Source organism: Mirounga leonina, unplaced genomic scaffold (assembly GCF_011800145.1).
Source record: "Mirounga leonina isolate KUSES-001 unplaced genomic scaffold, KU_Mleo_1.0 Mir_114, whole genome shotgun sequence".
Taxonomy (NCBI): Eukaryota; Metazoa; Chordata; class Mammalia; order Carnivora; family Phocidae; genus Mirounga; species Mirounga leonina.
This window is the reverse complement of record NW_023270265.1, coordinates 21,039,401-21,054,384: the sequence shown is the minus strand read 5'-3', so window position 1 is coordinate 21,054,384 and position 14,984 is coordinate 21,039,401. Positions and strand designations below refer to the sequence as shown.

Below are 14,984 nucleotides of genomic sequence, written 5' to 3'. Positions count from 1 at the left end.
ACTGAGCCACCCGGGTGCCCCGGTATGCCTTTCTCTAACTCTTGGACAAAAATATTTCTTTTTTATAAAATTTTTTAATTTACACAATATTTGCATCATATAATGATACTTTATGGACTTCCGTCCAGACTCGTGCATATGGGTGTGAATTCAGCCTCTAGATTCTTGCACAATACTGCATAGTGTGGGAGCCCCATGGTCTGCTCAACCATTCTCCACTGACTTAGTCTGCTTATAATTTTCCCCACTGAAAACAGTGCTGTACTAAACATTCTTGCTTTCATTTTTATGTGATGGATTCCCCGAAGTGGAAATCTCTTTTGCTGGATTCACAAGTGTATGCAGTTTTTATTTACACAGATTACTTTTATAAAAGGTTGGAAATCTTACTTCCACTGGTCATGTGTGAGAGGACCCTCTCTTGCCAGCACAAAATGCTTCTCAGTTTTTAATGTTCTACCAAGCTAACATCTTTCATACATGTTTCTCTCTCTCTCTCTCTCTCTGTGAGAGAGAGGAAGTGGATCTTCCCAGATACAAGCCTCATGCCGTAGATGTGAGAGATGATTCTAATATCCTAACCATGGAAAGGGCGGAGTGATGAGTGTGGCAAGGTCCCTAAATGGAAGAGCTTCAGAGGGTCAAGGACAGCGGTCCTTATTAGCTGTAAGCTAGAGGATTGCCTGCTCTAGATGGGTGTAGACACAGCCTTCCATGGTTCATACTCTCTCATCTTTGAACTTGAGTCTCCCTCAGTTGGAACTAAACTTTCAGCCTGATTCTGAGACTCACTGGCCAAAGTTAATGGGGTTTTCCTTTCATAGGTTGTATTATTTATATTTCCTTGTGTTGATGGTGCTTCTGAGATTAGCACGAACCCCTGGAAGCTGGACTCTGTTCAGTTTCCAAAATTAAAAATGTGGGAGCCTGCAGTGCTACTTCTGGGCCAGAATCTCACCCAGGGAGCAGGGCTCCTTGGCCAATAGAGCTCACAGCTCAGCTTGGGGCAGCAGACCTGGGCTGTGCCTCACAAACACCTGCAGACAAACTCACATTTGCAGACCTCCCAGCAGGCCCACTGAATCCTGACCACCTAGATAGAGTAGCATCTGTCTCCCCCAGGAATCTGTACTCTTAGTGGGTGAATCACTCCTGTGGAGGATCCCTTAGGAGTGGTGAGATGCTAAGGGAGTCAGATGGAGCCCCTTATCCCAGATCTCTTTTCTACCTTTCCCAGCATGGACCCACACAAACCAACTATTTATTTAGGAGGCTGCATCACCTAATGTTGAAGAAGGTTCTGGCGTCAAGAGTTCCCCGGCTAAAACCAGACCCCAGTTCACCAGCTACGTGATCCATGCTACTTAGCCTTTGTGGAAATAAACGCTGATATTATGGACTGTTTAGAGTCCCGGCACATAGAATAATACAGTATGGGCAGAGCACTTAGAAAAGTGTCTGGCACGTGGTAGGTGCTCAAGGATTACTGGGAAGAGACTCCTGGGAGTTTATTGGGCTTCCCTGGATGAGAAGTAGTTCTCTTTTGCAATGACCATTCTGCTTCTAGTTCTAGCTTTTATAACCAATCCCAGTCACTGCGGAACCTAGATGCTCTCAGCCCATGTAGGCGTCCTATGCCCGGAAGCACGCGTTTGTCTGAGGGCCAGTCTCTGGCCATCCCCCCATCCCCCACCCCCACCTTCAAGAGCCACATTTCTTTCCTAACCACCTGATCTGCCATTCTCGCTGCCTCGGGTAACATCTTCCCTGTTAGGCCAAGACACCTTCAGACTTTGTTAGGTTCTTTCTCCTCATCCACTGCTTGCCCAAGGCAGCTCGCATTCCGTTTTCCTCCTAATCTATTACCCATTATGGGTTGCGATCACCTTCATTTACACAGCAATCTTGGCCACTAAGTGAATAATCGAAATACCAGATCAGATGCACACACCATGGGATGGTCAGGCGGGCTAGTTTCTTGGCAAGCACACTTCAGTCGCAGCTTCAAAGCTTTATGCTCTTTTATTCTAGATTCTAAACACAAGGAAATATTCCTAAGTTCATTTGGCTGTTTTGAGAAAATGACATACATTTCAAAATGTAATGCTTGCTGCTTATTATATTTGAAAGCCCTACATAAAACCATCCGTCAGATGACAGGGCAGGTGAGGTGAGGCTTTCTGCTTCACTAGCTCGAACAATCCCTAGTGAAGTTTGCTTGAGTAATTCCTATAGTTCTCGGATTCACAAACTCCCCTGGGTAGACCTTCGAAGAAGCCATGGAAGGCATCTGGGGAACACTGTGTACAGCAGCAGATGGACTGGGCCCCTCATCTGATCTCAGCGTTGTTAAACTCTGATTAAGTGCCATTATCCCTTGAGACCAGGAGTCAGAAAGAGAGAAGGGAAGGAAGAGAGAGGAGAGAGGAACAGGAGTTAGAGGCACTCTGTTAATTATTGAAAACTTAGGATTTCTCCCATGGCTTTCTTTTAAGCCACAGTCAGAATGAGAACCACCCATAGAGTTAATCAGTTTTCCCAATAGAAAAAGAAATAACCTGAGGAGGATATCTCTCCGTTTCCTGTTATTAAAAGTTTCCCTGTCTTTAACCTGTTTTAAAAAGAGGCGATAATCAGCAACCCTTTTTTTGGCTTCCTACACCCAGCCCCCAAACGCCCCTTGGCATAAATATAATAATAGTTGTCATTTATTGAGCACCTACTAGGAGTCAGGCACTTTATGTTCATTTAATCTGTATATTGGTTTGCCTCCACGTCTCAGGTGCAGAAATGCAATCTGTCACACAGTTACCTAGCTAGTCTCAAACCCGCATCTGCGCCGAGGTCTCTCTGACGCCAGAGGTCTCGCCCTACACCTTAGCTTCCCGGCTATCACCTTCATGGACCCCCAAGGTCGGGGCCATCCGGCTCTACCTCTTTGTCTAGGTCTGAGAACTCCTTCCCTCACCTGTGCCCACATTGCCAACCAGGGAGAAGCCACGTGTGGTCAGTAGCGTGGTAAAAGAGGGAGGCCTCAGAAGACCCAAGTTATGGTCCCAGACCTGCCACATCCTGCCTGATTGACCTTGACAAGATTCTTCCACATACAGGATGGACATAAAAATATGCTCCCTCCTTCCTCACAGGGTCTTTGCCAGAATCAAATGAGATTAAGAATGTGAAAATGCCTTAGAAATTGTCAAATACAATGAGAAGTTGAGAATTAGAAATGTCATTCAAACATTGGTTTCCATCTTCTTTCTTTTTGCAGATTTTACCATAGCGATTCAAGTCTGGCAAATTGCAGGGAAGTGGGGGTAGGTGGAGGGTGGAAAGAGTGCTGGACACAGAGTGAGGACACCCCCTCTAGTCCAGCCCTTCTCACTCACTGACCATACCATGGACTCTAGGATAGATGCAGCCCCTGTGACCTCAGCTTCCTGTCTGCCCAAGGGAAGAGTCCGCTCAAGACTTCCAGAGCCCCTGCCACTGAGGATCCCCTGGTTGCTCTGAAATCCAGTTTTTCCTCCTGCATCTGCTCACCCAACACACCAGTGTTTTTCAATATTGACTGCATTTTAGAATCACCTGGGGAGCTTTTTAAAAATACTATTGCCTGCATCCCAACCCCTGAAAGTCTGGTGTATTGGTCTATTGAGTCTTGGACGGTATTTTTTTTTGAAACTCCAGATTCGATTTTAATGTACCTTTGGAGTTGAAAAGCACCACTCCTTTCTTCCTAAGAGAAAAATGCTTAGAAGCAGTAGAAATGGAAAGCAAATGAGGCCCTGTCTCTCCTCTGAGCTGAGGAGGGTGTCTGTCTTCAACTTCTACTTCTCTGTCCTGCCCAGAAGAGCCAGGAGTCCTTAGGAAAAAAGACAAGGGGAAAACAGGCCCTCCCCCGCCCACCTCCATTTACTGCCCTGTCCACGCAGTGACGCTCACCATGGACAGCAACACAGCAAGGCCACCCACTCTTTCCAGCCGCCTCTGCTATCACTCTCTTCTCAAAATGCCAACTGGGCTTATTGATAATGCATTACAACAGAAACCAGTTTACCCATCTCTTTAAACAATTTTTTTTTTTTTCAGAAAAAAACTTGCATGTCCCTTTCTTAAGTTTGAAGTCCTAGTAATTTTGCAGATGTCCTCAGTTGGGGACTGGCAAGAAGCATACTCCCGTGAGAAAAATCTCAGGGTGTGCAGGCCTAACGTCCTAATTGGAGTCTGGAGAATTTTGCCTAAAGGGGACACATCCGTCTAGTCACGGGAGCTGTGACAGTCAGCGTCAGAAGCTCCCTGAAACGAGCTTGAGCTCCCTGAAGGCAGGGATCAGAAAGGGACTGAGGACTCTGTGGTGGCGGATAGCAACCCTTGCACGGGAGGGTTGTGCTGGGCTTGTTTGCAGAGGGTTGCTAATGTTTGACAACTTCTGTGCCTTCTGGATCCGTGCGGCCCTCGTCCTGTAATCAGCTTCAGGAGGCACGTAGGGGATTAGCCTCCTGCCACCAGCTGCCCCCGTCCACAAGCGGCCAGTAAACCTCAGCACAGAAGTGGGAAGCATTTCGGGGACACTCCCCATCAACCCCGTTCCATCATAAGCCACTGCTCCCCTTCAGTTAACAGCAAAATCATAGTCGCAGGACAGGCGTGTAGAAAAAAAGCGGGAGAAACCCCAGGCTGGTACCTGTGGTTACTGATGAGCGGAGCAATTATGAGTGATTTACATTTCCTCCTTGTTTATTTGTATTTTTTAATTTTTTTTTTAACGAACAAGCATTGTGGTGGTAAGAAGAGTGATTTTTTTTGTTGTTTTTAAAAGCGCATAACAACACCTTGTGTTTGCTCGGTATGCTGTTCATCTCAGGAGCATACTGCGTGATTGGAGTTGACTCTCGCTAGAGCTGACTTATGGGGGGTTAGGATGGTCGATTGCACTTATCAGCCAAATTTACATTTTTCACAATCCAAATGTGAACATCTGAACTTTCAAATGGTATTATTTGTTCTTTCTGCACATTTGGTCTGTAAGTGAAAGAATCCATTTATGAGCCAGGCCGTCCCAGAGAACTGAGTGACCTCAAAGGGTTGTGAGTGAAAAAACAAAACAAAACAAAACAAACCCAAAACAAACAAAAATAAGGGCTGTGAGTGAGAGGTGTGGGGAGCAGCTCACAAGTCTCAGCATCAGGCATCTTGCTGATCTCACCAGTGTGGGCCGCTTTGCCATGCTGTTCAGAAGGAAAGTTCCCAGAGCAGGGAGGATATGTAAGGAGCAGGTGTGGGATGCACCCGGCCCAGCTAAGTCTGCCCGATAAGATGCCAAACGTTATAAGGGACACCCACTAAAAACGTACTCATTGTTTATCTCAAATCCAACTTGAACTGAGCATCTTATATTTTTATTTGCTAAATCGGGCAACCCTCGGCCTAGGGGATCCTCTTCCCGCTGTTCCTACTCCTCAGGTTATAGCCACACCAATGCCGCAGCCTGGCCCCTGGCTCCCAGCTCTCCCCACCGGCGCTTCCACGACCCTGCCAAGACATCCGGTCGGCCTCACTGTCATCAAGCCACCTACCTTCTGTACATCTGGGACGTTAACGGCTTTCTTCGTGTGAGCAACCCAACCCACTATCCCGATGTCCAACGGAAACACAACTTCTTTGTCGGGTACCACCAGACTGTCCTCAAACCTGGAGGTGGGGGTGATGTCGAGCAGCCAGGAGGCCACCTCGGGCGTGCCATTGCGGGCCCGGCAGGCAAAGAGGCTGCAGCGGTCAGCCTGCAGCAGCCAGGCCACCTTCTGCAGGGCCCGGTGCACCGTGGGCTCGGCGCTGGCCGCCTCCTCGTGCATGGCCAGCAGCAGCTCGGCGCCCGTGGCCCCCTCCTCGGCCGGCGACAGCGGCCCACTGGGCCCCGGGGCTTCCCCCAGCCTCTTGGCGAAGTACTCCTTGGCAAACTGAGGGTGGTCCTCCAGGTACTTCACCACCGCCTCTTGGCTGATCTCACCCATGGTGCGGCTTGCTCTGCTGTTCTGGTTCAGAAAGTGAGACCCTCAGAGCACCACCTCGGATGGAGGGCCCAGAAGGAACTACATCCTGGTCAAAGTCACTGAGAAAACCCTACATGGCACCTCACAGGATCCCCCAAAGATGGAGCAGAATAGTTGCTTAGCAGAGCTTTCAAAAAAAAAAAAAATAATAACCCAAACTGCCAGTCACTCTTGGGCTGTGACAGAAGGTTTGGCTGAGAGTAGGATTCAGGGAGCACAGGATTAAAGAGTTCTTCAGGACATGCCGTCCCTAAGCATTCTTAGCTCATAAGTCCTCAGAGAATCCTCAGAACATCTTAGATCAGCCAGGCAAGCGGCAAGTCAAGGTGACTATTCCAGAAAAATCATTGGACATGGGCTGCTGTCCACAGCAAGGAGAATCATCGATGTATCCATTAATGATAGGACATTAAAATCACACTGACTCATTTTTTTCATGATAGCTATATGAAGTGAAACTATTAGACCTTGGAAGTGTCTGCTTATTTATATAGCAACTTTAATTAGCATTTGGGGGAGATGGAAGGGTTTAGCATCAATGCAACATAAAATGGAATATTAATCTTTCCTTCTCTTAAAAGTCCTATGATCATCCAAGTTGCCTGGCCTACTTTTTCTAAAACCTTCGCCTCTCAATTCCCCTCATTTAAAAGCTTGACCCCGGGAGTGTTTTAAAGGAACAAACCTTAATCTTGTTCTAGAAAGGTGAACATGGCAAAACATTTGCCCATGATCCAAGCCTAATGAAGCCACAATGTAAACAATAATCCTTGTCAAAAGACATCATTATAAAAGGTAGCCCATGCACTTGCTAACTGGGTCTTCCTGTCACTCGTATTAGTTTGGATTTTGTTTTGAATAGTAATGGCCAGCCCCGTGCATTTTTGCTCCAAGATACAGTCTGTTAAATCTAGTGGCTAAAATCTGTCTTGTCTGTTGCTAGGATCTCTAACGTCTCGGGGGGGTTAGGCGTGGAAAAACACTTACCGCTACTTAGTTGTGTTTAATGTTTAGTTTATTAAGCTTTTACATCGATTAAGCACACTTTCCCAAATATTTAAACACTATTATACAACTAATAGGTCACACAGCACATTTCATGAACCAATTTCCTTGAATATTTAAATGCTGATTTCAAACTTTGTCAAGATCTTCTAGCATTTCAATAAAACTGCAAACTTTGTGGCAGATTCTCCTGAATGAACACACACATTACAGGGACTCTAAAAGTTAGTCTTAGACCCACATTTAAGTCCACTTCAAAGACAGCAATGCTGTGGGTTTCATTTACTTTGCTAAACTTATCTTGATAGAGTGATAATAGTCTTATTGGAAAAGAAAAAGACATCTGCTGAGGTCGTAGGTTCTAGGTCAGCAAACGAGAGGTTCTTGGTCAGAACATGGTTTTCCCGGGCACCTGGGTGGCTCAGATGGTTAAGTGTCTGCCTTCGGCTCAGGTCATGATCCCAGGGTCCTGGGATCGAGTCCCACATCGGGCTCCCTGCTCCTTGGGAGTCTGCTTCTCCCTCTGCTTCTCTCTCTCTCTCTCTCATGAATAAATAAATAAAATCTTTAAAAAAAAACATGGTTTTCCCAGGGGAACTGAACTCAAACTGGCATTTGTTAAGTTATGTGGCTTCTTACAGCTGAGTTCACTTACCACCTCAAGAGCCCTGCCAAACACATATCTTTTCTTGTGCCTTCCTCTGTCACACTCAGTGTAGTCTCAAGAGGGTCCTCTTCAGAGTACTATTAACTGCATAACGTCCTATTAGCATCTCGTTATAACTAGAATAATGCAGAGATTTATCTCCTAAGAGGAAGGAGTTGATTTATCTCCTAAGAGGAAGAAGCCCAGTCACCCCTCCCAGGGGACCATCACATTCTAACACAGTTTGGGACACTTTCTACTCAGTTATTTTGTGTGACCACGGCACAGCTGCAAGTTCTACCAAAAGTATGTTGTGTGCCCACAATTCCCCAATCCCATGCTTTCCTCGTACACAGAGAGAGAAAAAACACGTATCTGTGTTCCATATGCAGATATCTACTTAATAGGAAAAACAAAATAACCACAGATGTTAACATTCCTCTACTTATAGAAATGAAAATTAATATAAAAATGAAATATAGCCTACTATTGTCACCATTCTTTTGTTTTTATAACTATTTCTAGATTCGTGATTTGCTCATTCTTTGAACACATGCCTATTGATTGTCCATTATAAACAAGCTGCCATATTAGCTTCTGTGGTAGAGACTTCATGTTCCCCCTCATCTGATTCTCTTCTCCTCCTAGTTATATGGGAAGATCCTTCTTTTCTGCTCTCCTCCCCCAGTAAGATCATGTGACGATCTTTGCCTCTGGGTTGTGGTGATAAATGTCTCTTCCAGGTAAGAACGATTCATTGCCAGCATAAGAACCTGGGCTCTCCATTCTCCCCGCTGCCACATCAGTTCCAGATGGAGGGGTCTTCAGATTCGGAGTGAGGATGTCCTGGAACAGAGCCCCCTGCTGACTTGAGATGGACATGTAGCATGAGGGAGAAAGAAACTTCTTGTTTTTAGCCTCTCAGAGATGAGGGTTGTCTATTACCGCAGTACAACAGAGTCAATCCTGACTGTGACACTTGTCCTCCGGGGTTGCAGGGGATGAGTAAGTCTTGGTTCCGGTTTCACAAGCACTTGTGGTGGAGAAGGGAGATGGGAGCAATACATAAAGAGCCATGGAGCGAGGTACAGAATATGATAAATGCCAGAAGTGAGGTCTATACCCAGGGGTATGAGAGTTCAGAAAAGGGATCATATCTAGAATGGGTAGAGATGGGGGGTTGGGAATCGAGTGTGTTCCAGGTGGTAGGAACAGCAGAAGCAATAACATGGGGTGTAGAGTAACAGGGGGAAGAGTGAGAGATGAATCTGAAAAGGCGAGTTGGGCTCAGATTACAGGAGCCTCAGAAGCTAGGCTGAGGCTGGACCCTGGAAAGTTTTGGGGGCAGGAAGAAAACATTATAAGGGTCCTTTCCTACAAACTTAATCTGGTAGTGCTTAGAAGGATGAATTGGAGACAAGAAATACTGGACATAGGGATAAGATTAAGAGGCTATATTGCATTTGGTTCATTATCAAATACCCTAAAAATGTGTATAGGCTTTGACCCTGAAATTCTGCTTTTATGAATTTATCTTGCAGAAATATAAGACTGTATGTGATTAATGCGGTTACCAGGGTGTTCATCAAAAGTACAACTATAAAAGTGAAAGATTAGACATAACCTAGATTTTCAACAATAGGAGGTTGAGTAAATAAATAGCATTATATCCACAGAATAGAAAACTACATTTATTAATAATCCTACTGTTAAGGTCTATTTACTTATATGAAGAAATATTTATGATACGCAATAAATTGTAAGATAGTTTTGCAATACGATTCCACATACATACACATACATGAAGGTGTATGTACATACATGGTAACAGTGATTATTCCAAAGTGATGGGATTCAACACACTAATCTTCTTTTTTGCTTATCTGTTTTTTTTCAAGTATCTACAATGAACATATATAATTTATGTAATAAATTCATGCATTCATAAACAAAGGTTTTAAAGGTTATTTTCATAGGCTATGGGTGAGGTTGCTTGGGAACGAAAAAGGAAGGGACAAATGTGAGATCCAGTTCTAGGCAACAATTGACAGAAGTAGGCAATTGATCAGTTAGAAAAAGCAAGCAAGACAGAGGGATCGCTGGTGACTACTTTGCCTACGGCATGACATTTTATAAAGACAGAGATCGTTTTTAAAGGGAAATATTGGAAGTCTGCCTTGTTGCACGCACACAAATCTCTCTCTCCTTCTCTTGTCTTTGACTGAGTCCCCTTGTCTCCACTGACCTTCCTCCTGGGGGCTGGTCCTTGCAGAGTCTCTGGCTCACAAGAGTGAGCTCACAAGATCTTTGTGTCTCTTACTGGCTTGTCAGTCCGGGGCACTGAAAAAAACAAGTGTAAGAAAAGAACAATATATATATTTTTAAATTTTCAAACAGACCACTTAGAATGAATATCTGATACTACACAATATGTGTTGACTTTGTTGAACTTCACTGTTTAATTTTTATGTCAGCATTTCTAAGATTTTACAGACATTGATTATCATTTATTTAGATAAAACATCTCTGAAACAATAACCAGGTCAATGTGAAAACTCAGAATATTTTTAGAAATATAAGCCATAGGTATTGATAATAAAAAATGACCATAAGAATAGCTAACATTATAATATATAATCTGTGCCAGGTACTCTTCTAAGACCCTTACATATATTATCTCATTTAATTCTTACAGTAACCCAATGAGGTAGGTACTCTTATTGTTTGTATTTTACAGGTGAGAAATTGAAGCACGGAGAAATTAAGTAACTAGCTCAAGATCACACAGCTAGTAAGTGATAGCGACCTACCCCCAAAACTGCCGGTTTAAATAGGATTAGATTAAAAAGGGTACCCATGAGGTGCACAAGACATCATACTAGCTGCTCTAGGAGAATATACAAAGACATTTCCTTTAAGAATTTAATATATATATCAGAAAAAATATATATATCAGAAAATGTTATTAAACACCAATTTAAAAAAAATCTAAAAATTCCAGGAACTCTTTTTAAAAGCCTACAGAGGGGCGCCTGGGGGGCACAGTCAGTTGGGTGTCCCACTCTTGGTTTCAGCTCAGGTCATGATCTCAGGGTCATGAGATTGAGCCCTGCGTCGGGCTCTAGGCTCTGGGCTCTATGCTCAGCACGGAGTCTGCTTGGGTTTCTCTCTCCCTCTCCCTCTCCCCCTTCCCCCTGCACGCTCTCTCTCTCTCTCTCTTTCTCTCAAAGAAATCTTTTTTTAAAAGCCTACAGATGTACCAAAGAATGGTTTCATTTCCTTAAACTTTCTGCTTAACAAATTTACATTTTTCAATAGTCTACTAATAAACACATGTAACGCCTAAAGTTCTATCATTGCTAACATTGTCCACGGCAGTTAACCATTTCTACAGAAAGCAATGCTTATAACCCAACCACATGAACCTGAGGTTGAAGCACCAACCAAACCTAACAATGTCCTGGATTAACCGAGTGCACTCCAGATCATTATACTGAATTCACTCTTCGGCTCCACTTTAGCCAGATTCTCGTTCCTACCATTACTCATCACCAAAAGGCACCCCCTAAAGTTAGGGATTTCAGGCACATCCCAGCAGTCAAGTGCAAATGGGCTCTTTCACCTTGCACATCTGCTCACAGGAATCTCTGCGCACGCCTAATTGTTGGGTGTGACCCGGTGTCTCAGAAATAACTCGGTGGGATCCATGTGATTTTCCCCTAAATTAAGGACACTGACTGGTGGCTTTGTGATCACTGAAAGAAACCTTATTGAAAAAATTAGTTTGACTCTTTGTACCTGAAAAAGCTGGCCAAATAATCTTTTCATTTTCCCACCATTTATTTTGGCATTTTTAAATGTAGTCAGAAGATAAATGCTACCCCATTTCCTTGTTTTTCATTTTCCTTGGCCTCTCTGTCAGGATGTGGATGTAAATGTCTAGTTTGCACAAAATGGAGCTGGTTTGAAATGCTTCATTTTTATGAGGGCAAGGACATAAAGTTCTTGCCTTAGCCCTTCTTTCAATGAGGGTAACACATCTTTCCCTATTTCCCAGGAGCCAGTGACTCGCTTGTTGCTGAGTTCGTTCAGGCTGCACCAGCTTCTGTTACAGGTGGCCCCCTCAAAAACGCAGCAGCTTAATCCAATGGAAGTTTATTTTTCATTCACAGAAAGTTAGTCACTGGTGGGGTCCCAGGTTGATGGAGGCTCCACCAGCTGGCAGATGAGAGAAGAGGGACAGGCAGCTTTTGCAAGTCCTGCCTGGGAGTGACACACAGCACTTCTGTCCACATTCCATCCACCAGACTTAGGCATGGGGCTTTAGAGAGCTACAGGAAGTGAGGAGGTGCCCTCTGGCAGAAAAATCTCTTCCCAACCACTCTACACCATGGAAGAGGAATGCAGACTTTTTGGTGGAAGACTAGCTAGCCACCTCTGCCCCAAGTGCTAAATCCTGAGAAATTACCTATTTTTAAAGATATTTTATTTATTCATTTGAGAGACAGTGAGCAAGAGAGACAGCATGAGCAGAGGGAGAGCCAGAGAGAGAGAGAGAAACAGGGAGCCAAACGTGGGGCTCGATCCCAGGACCCCGGGATCATGACCTGAGCTGAAGGCAGATGCATAACCAACTGAACCACCCAGGCGCCCCCCGAGAAATTATATTTTAGAAACAATGACCTCTGACCAAATCTTTTTAAATAAATATTTTTGGAAGTTTACCTAATGTGATGAATTTCAGTAAGACAAAATAAGTCAATATCTATTAGTTGAGCACTAGTAAGTCTCAATAAATCTCATGGAAAAGTTTGGAGGAGGGACAGATAACAAGATGAATGAATCACGGTCTGTTCATGAAATATGTCAGAAAATGAACTTTTGTGTATATTATATACAATTACAATTACATCCATTAAGATGCCATTTAAAACAATCTCATTGCTAGAAAGAGAAAAATGTTTGCAACGAGAATATTTGTTTTGTTTTCTGATTAAACAGTTACACTGTAGGAAAATTTGGAAATTACAAAAAGTACAAATCAAATGTCCTTAATTCTATCACATGGAGGTAATCACTGAACATTTTTTTCCTGTTTATATTACATATATACATGCATATTCGAAAAATTATTTTATGAGGAAAAATTTCAAAGCACTGAAGTTAAAAACATCAGTTGACCTGCATTCACCTATTTGTAATCCTGAAGAAATTCGAGAGAGAATGCCAAAATAAACTTTTTCTTTGCTGGTATCTGGGACACCAAGGTTCACGATTTATCATTAAAGAGAGAAGGAGAGGGGCACCTGGGTGGCTCAGTCGTTAAGTGTCTGCCTTCAGCCCAGGTCATGATCCCAGCATCCTGGGATCAAGTCCCACATTGGGCTCCCTGTTCATCGGGGAGTCTGCTTCTCTCTCTCCCTCTGCCTGCCTGTCTGCCTACTTGTGATCTCTGTGTCAAATAAATAAATAAAATCTTTTTAAAAAAAGAGAGAGAGAGAAGGAGAAACAGTTGCAGCCTGTCTTAGGCATCTAACACATAAAGGAAAAAACATGTTGTTGCAAAAACAATCAACATAATGATGCACTGAAAGTCCCTCCATTCAGTCAACATTTATGTAGCATGTGCAAGGACCACCAGAATACGTTCTAGAAGAAATAGATGAAAGGGAGGGGGCTATTGGGAGAACTTTTCTGGCAGCAATAACTGTCCAAAGGCAATTAGGCTCAGCCAGGAGCTCTCCGTCCATCACTGGACGTGTTGGAAAAGCTGGAAGACCTTCTGGACTCTGGAATGTCGAGGAGGGGATGCAAGCACTGGACAGGAGAAAGATGCCCTATGGTCATTTCCCACCTAGGGTGCATGGACGCTACCACTGTGCATCCCCACACATGGTCCCTGCAGGAGCAGCTCTTATAGGAGCTATTTGGGATTACACATCCTGGGATAAAACTGGCCTCACCAGTTAGCTGGTAGGCCAGAAACAGGGCTATCCTAGCTCTGGGGCAGGAAGGAGTTAAATGCGTCATCCTTGGCACTCCGGAGACCCCCTAAAGACTCAACTGGGAAGCAGGAACAGAGGGAAAGGTGGCAAGTGGAAGCAGAGAACCAGGCAGGTAGATGTCCAAAGAGTTATAGGAAGGTGCCTATTTCTTTGCCAAATTACTGATTGTCATTCAGTCAAAAGCTGCATCTTGTGACTTCTCTGATCAATTAGAGCAACTGTAACTCTGAATGACATGGTCAGCAAATTGTTCCATCACGTAAGCAAAATAACATAACTCGTCACAGCGTTTTGACTCAACTGACCATTGACTACAGAATTTTGTTCACCTCCCCACTCTTGTCCGCTCCTCAGGTGAACGCACCTTAGCTGTTTGGAAAACAAAACTCCACTGTGGCTTTGCAAACACATTGCGTTATAAACAATTGATAGAGGCGCTTCCAAGTGGTTTGAGCGAAGTGCCACAGAGTCCACAGGCGACCACCAAGGTTGCTAAAGTTATTTCCTGCCCTGACCAGGGTTCATTTCTGGAGAATATTTAACAGGGAGGGTTTTAATGCTTCTAAAGATGTTGAAACTAAAGAACAAATATTGACCCAGAAGGTACCACAACTCTCCTGAAAGAGAGTAAAATAAATCCTTTATAAAATGAAAAACTACTTGGCCGAAATATCCCCCCCCCCCCGCCCCGCCCCGCACAACTGGCCCTCGAGGGCAGAGAGGCCAACCTGGCAGGGCCGGGGCGCGGGACTAAGGCACCGGCCAGCGTCGCGCGTCCTCTCTCTGCGAGGGCGCGGTCCTCCCGCCAGGCCGACTCGCGCCTCCGGCCAGAGCAGCCGCCCCCCCGCCCCGAGGCCACCCCAGGCTGCAGCTGGCGGCCGCTGGCACGAGTGCCGGGGACCAGGCCAGGGCTTGTTCCCGCGGCTCGGCGCCGTGGGGAGCTGGGCTCGGCCGCGGCGGCCCTGGACGTGCGGCTCCCGCCCAAGCGGACCCTCCCTGCGCCCGGGCGGCGGTGAGTCAGGGCGCGTTATGCAAGTGCTGGCCGGCCGGCCCGGCGCCTCCCCTCGGTCTTTCACCCCCGCCGTTACGAAAGCGCGACCCCCTCCCGCCCCGGCTATAAAGCGGCCGGCCGGCCCCAGCGGCTCGCTCGCTCCCCTGGCTCCCCGCGCGCCCGACGCCGCGGCCAGGCTTGCGCGCAGCTCCGGGCGGTGAGCGGCGGCAGGGCGGCGGGGGGCCGGGGGCCGGGGCGGCGGGCGGGCAGGGCCGGGGGCCGCG

At 45.5% G+C, this 14,984-nt stretch overlaps 2 protein-coding genes across 2 annotated transcripts in view; one reads left to right on the top strand and one right to left on the bottom strand.

The window, feature by feature from the left end:
- PDE6C (phosphodiesterase 6C) overlaps positions 1-6,014 on the bottom strand; it is a 48,484-nt gene extending 42,470 nt beyond the window's left edge. The window contains exon 1 of the mRNA XM_035025297.1: positions 5,580-6,014. Within this exon, the coding sequence (XP_034881188.1) occupies positions 5,580-6,014 (435 nt within the window). The remainder of the gene's footprint in view (positions 1-5,579) is intronic.
- Positions 6,015-14,800: 8,786 nt separating this feature from the next.
- RBP4 (retinol binding protein 4) overlaps positions 14,801-14,984 on the top strand; it is a 6,924-nt gene continuing 6,740 nt past the window's right edge. The window contains exon 1 of the mRNA XM_035025285.1: positions 14,801-14,917. The gene's annotated coding sequence lies outside the window, so the exon portion shown is untranslated. The remainder of the gene's footprint in view (positions 14,918-14,984) is intronic.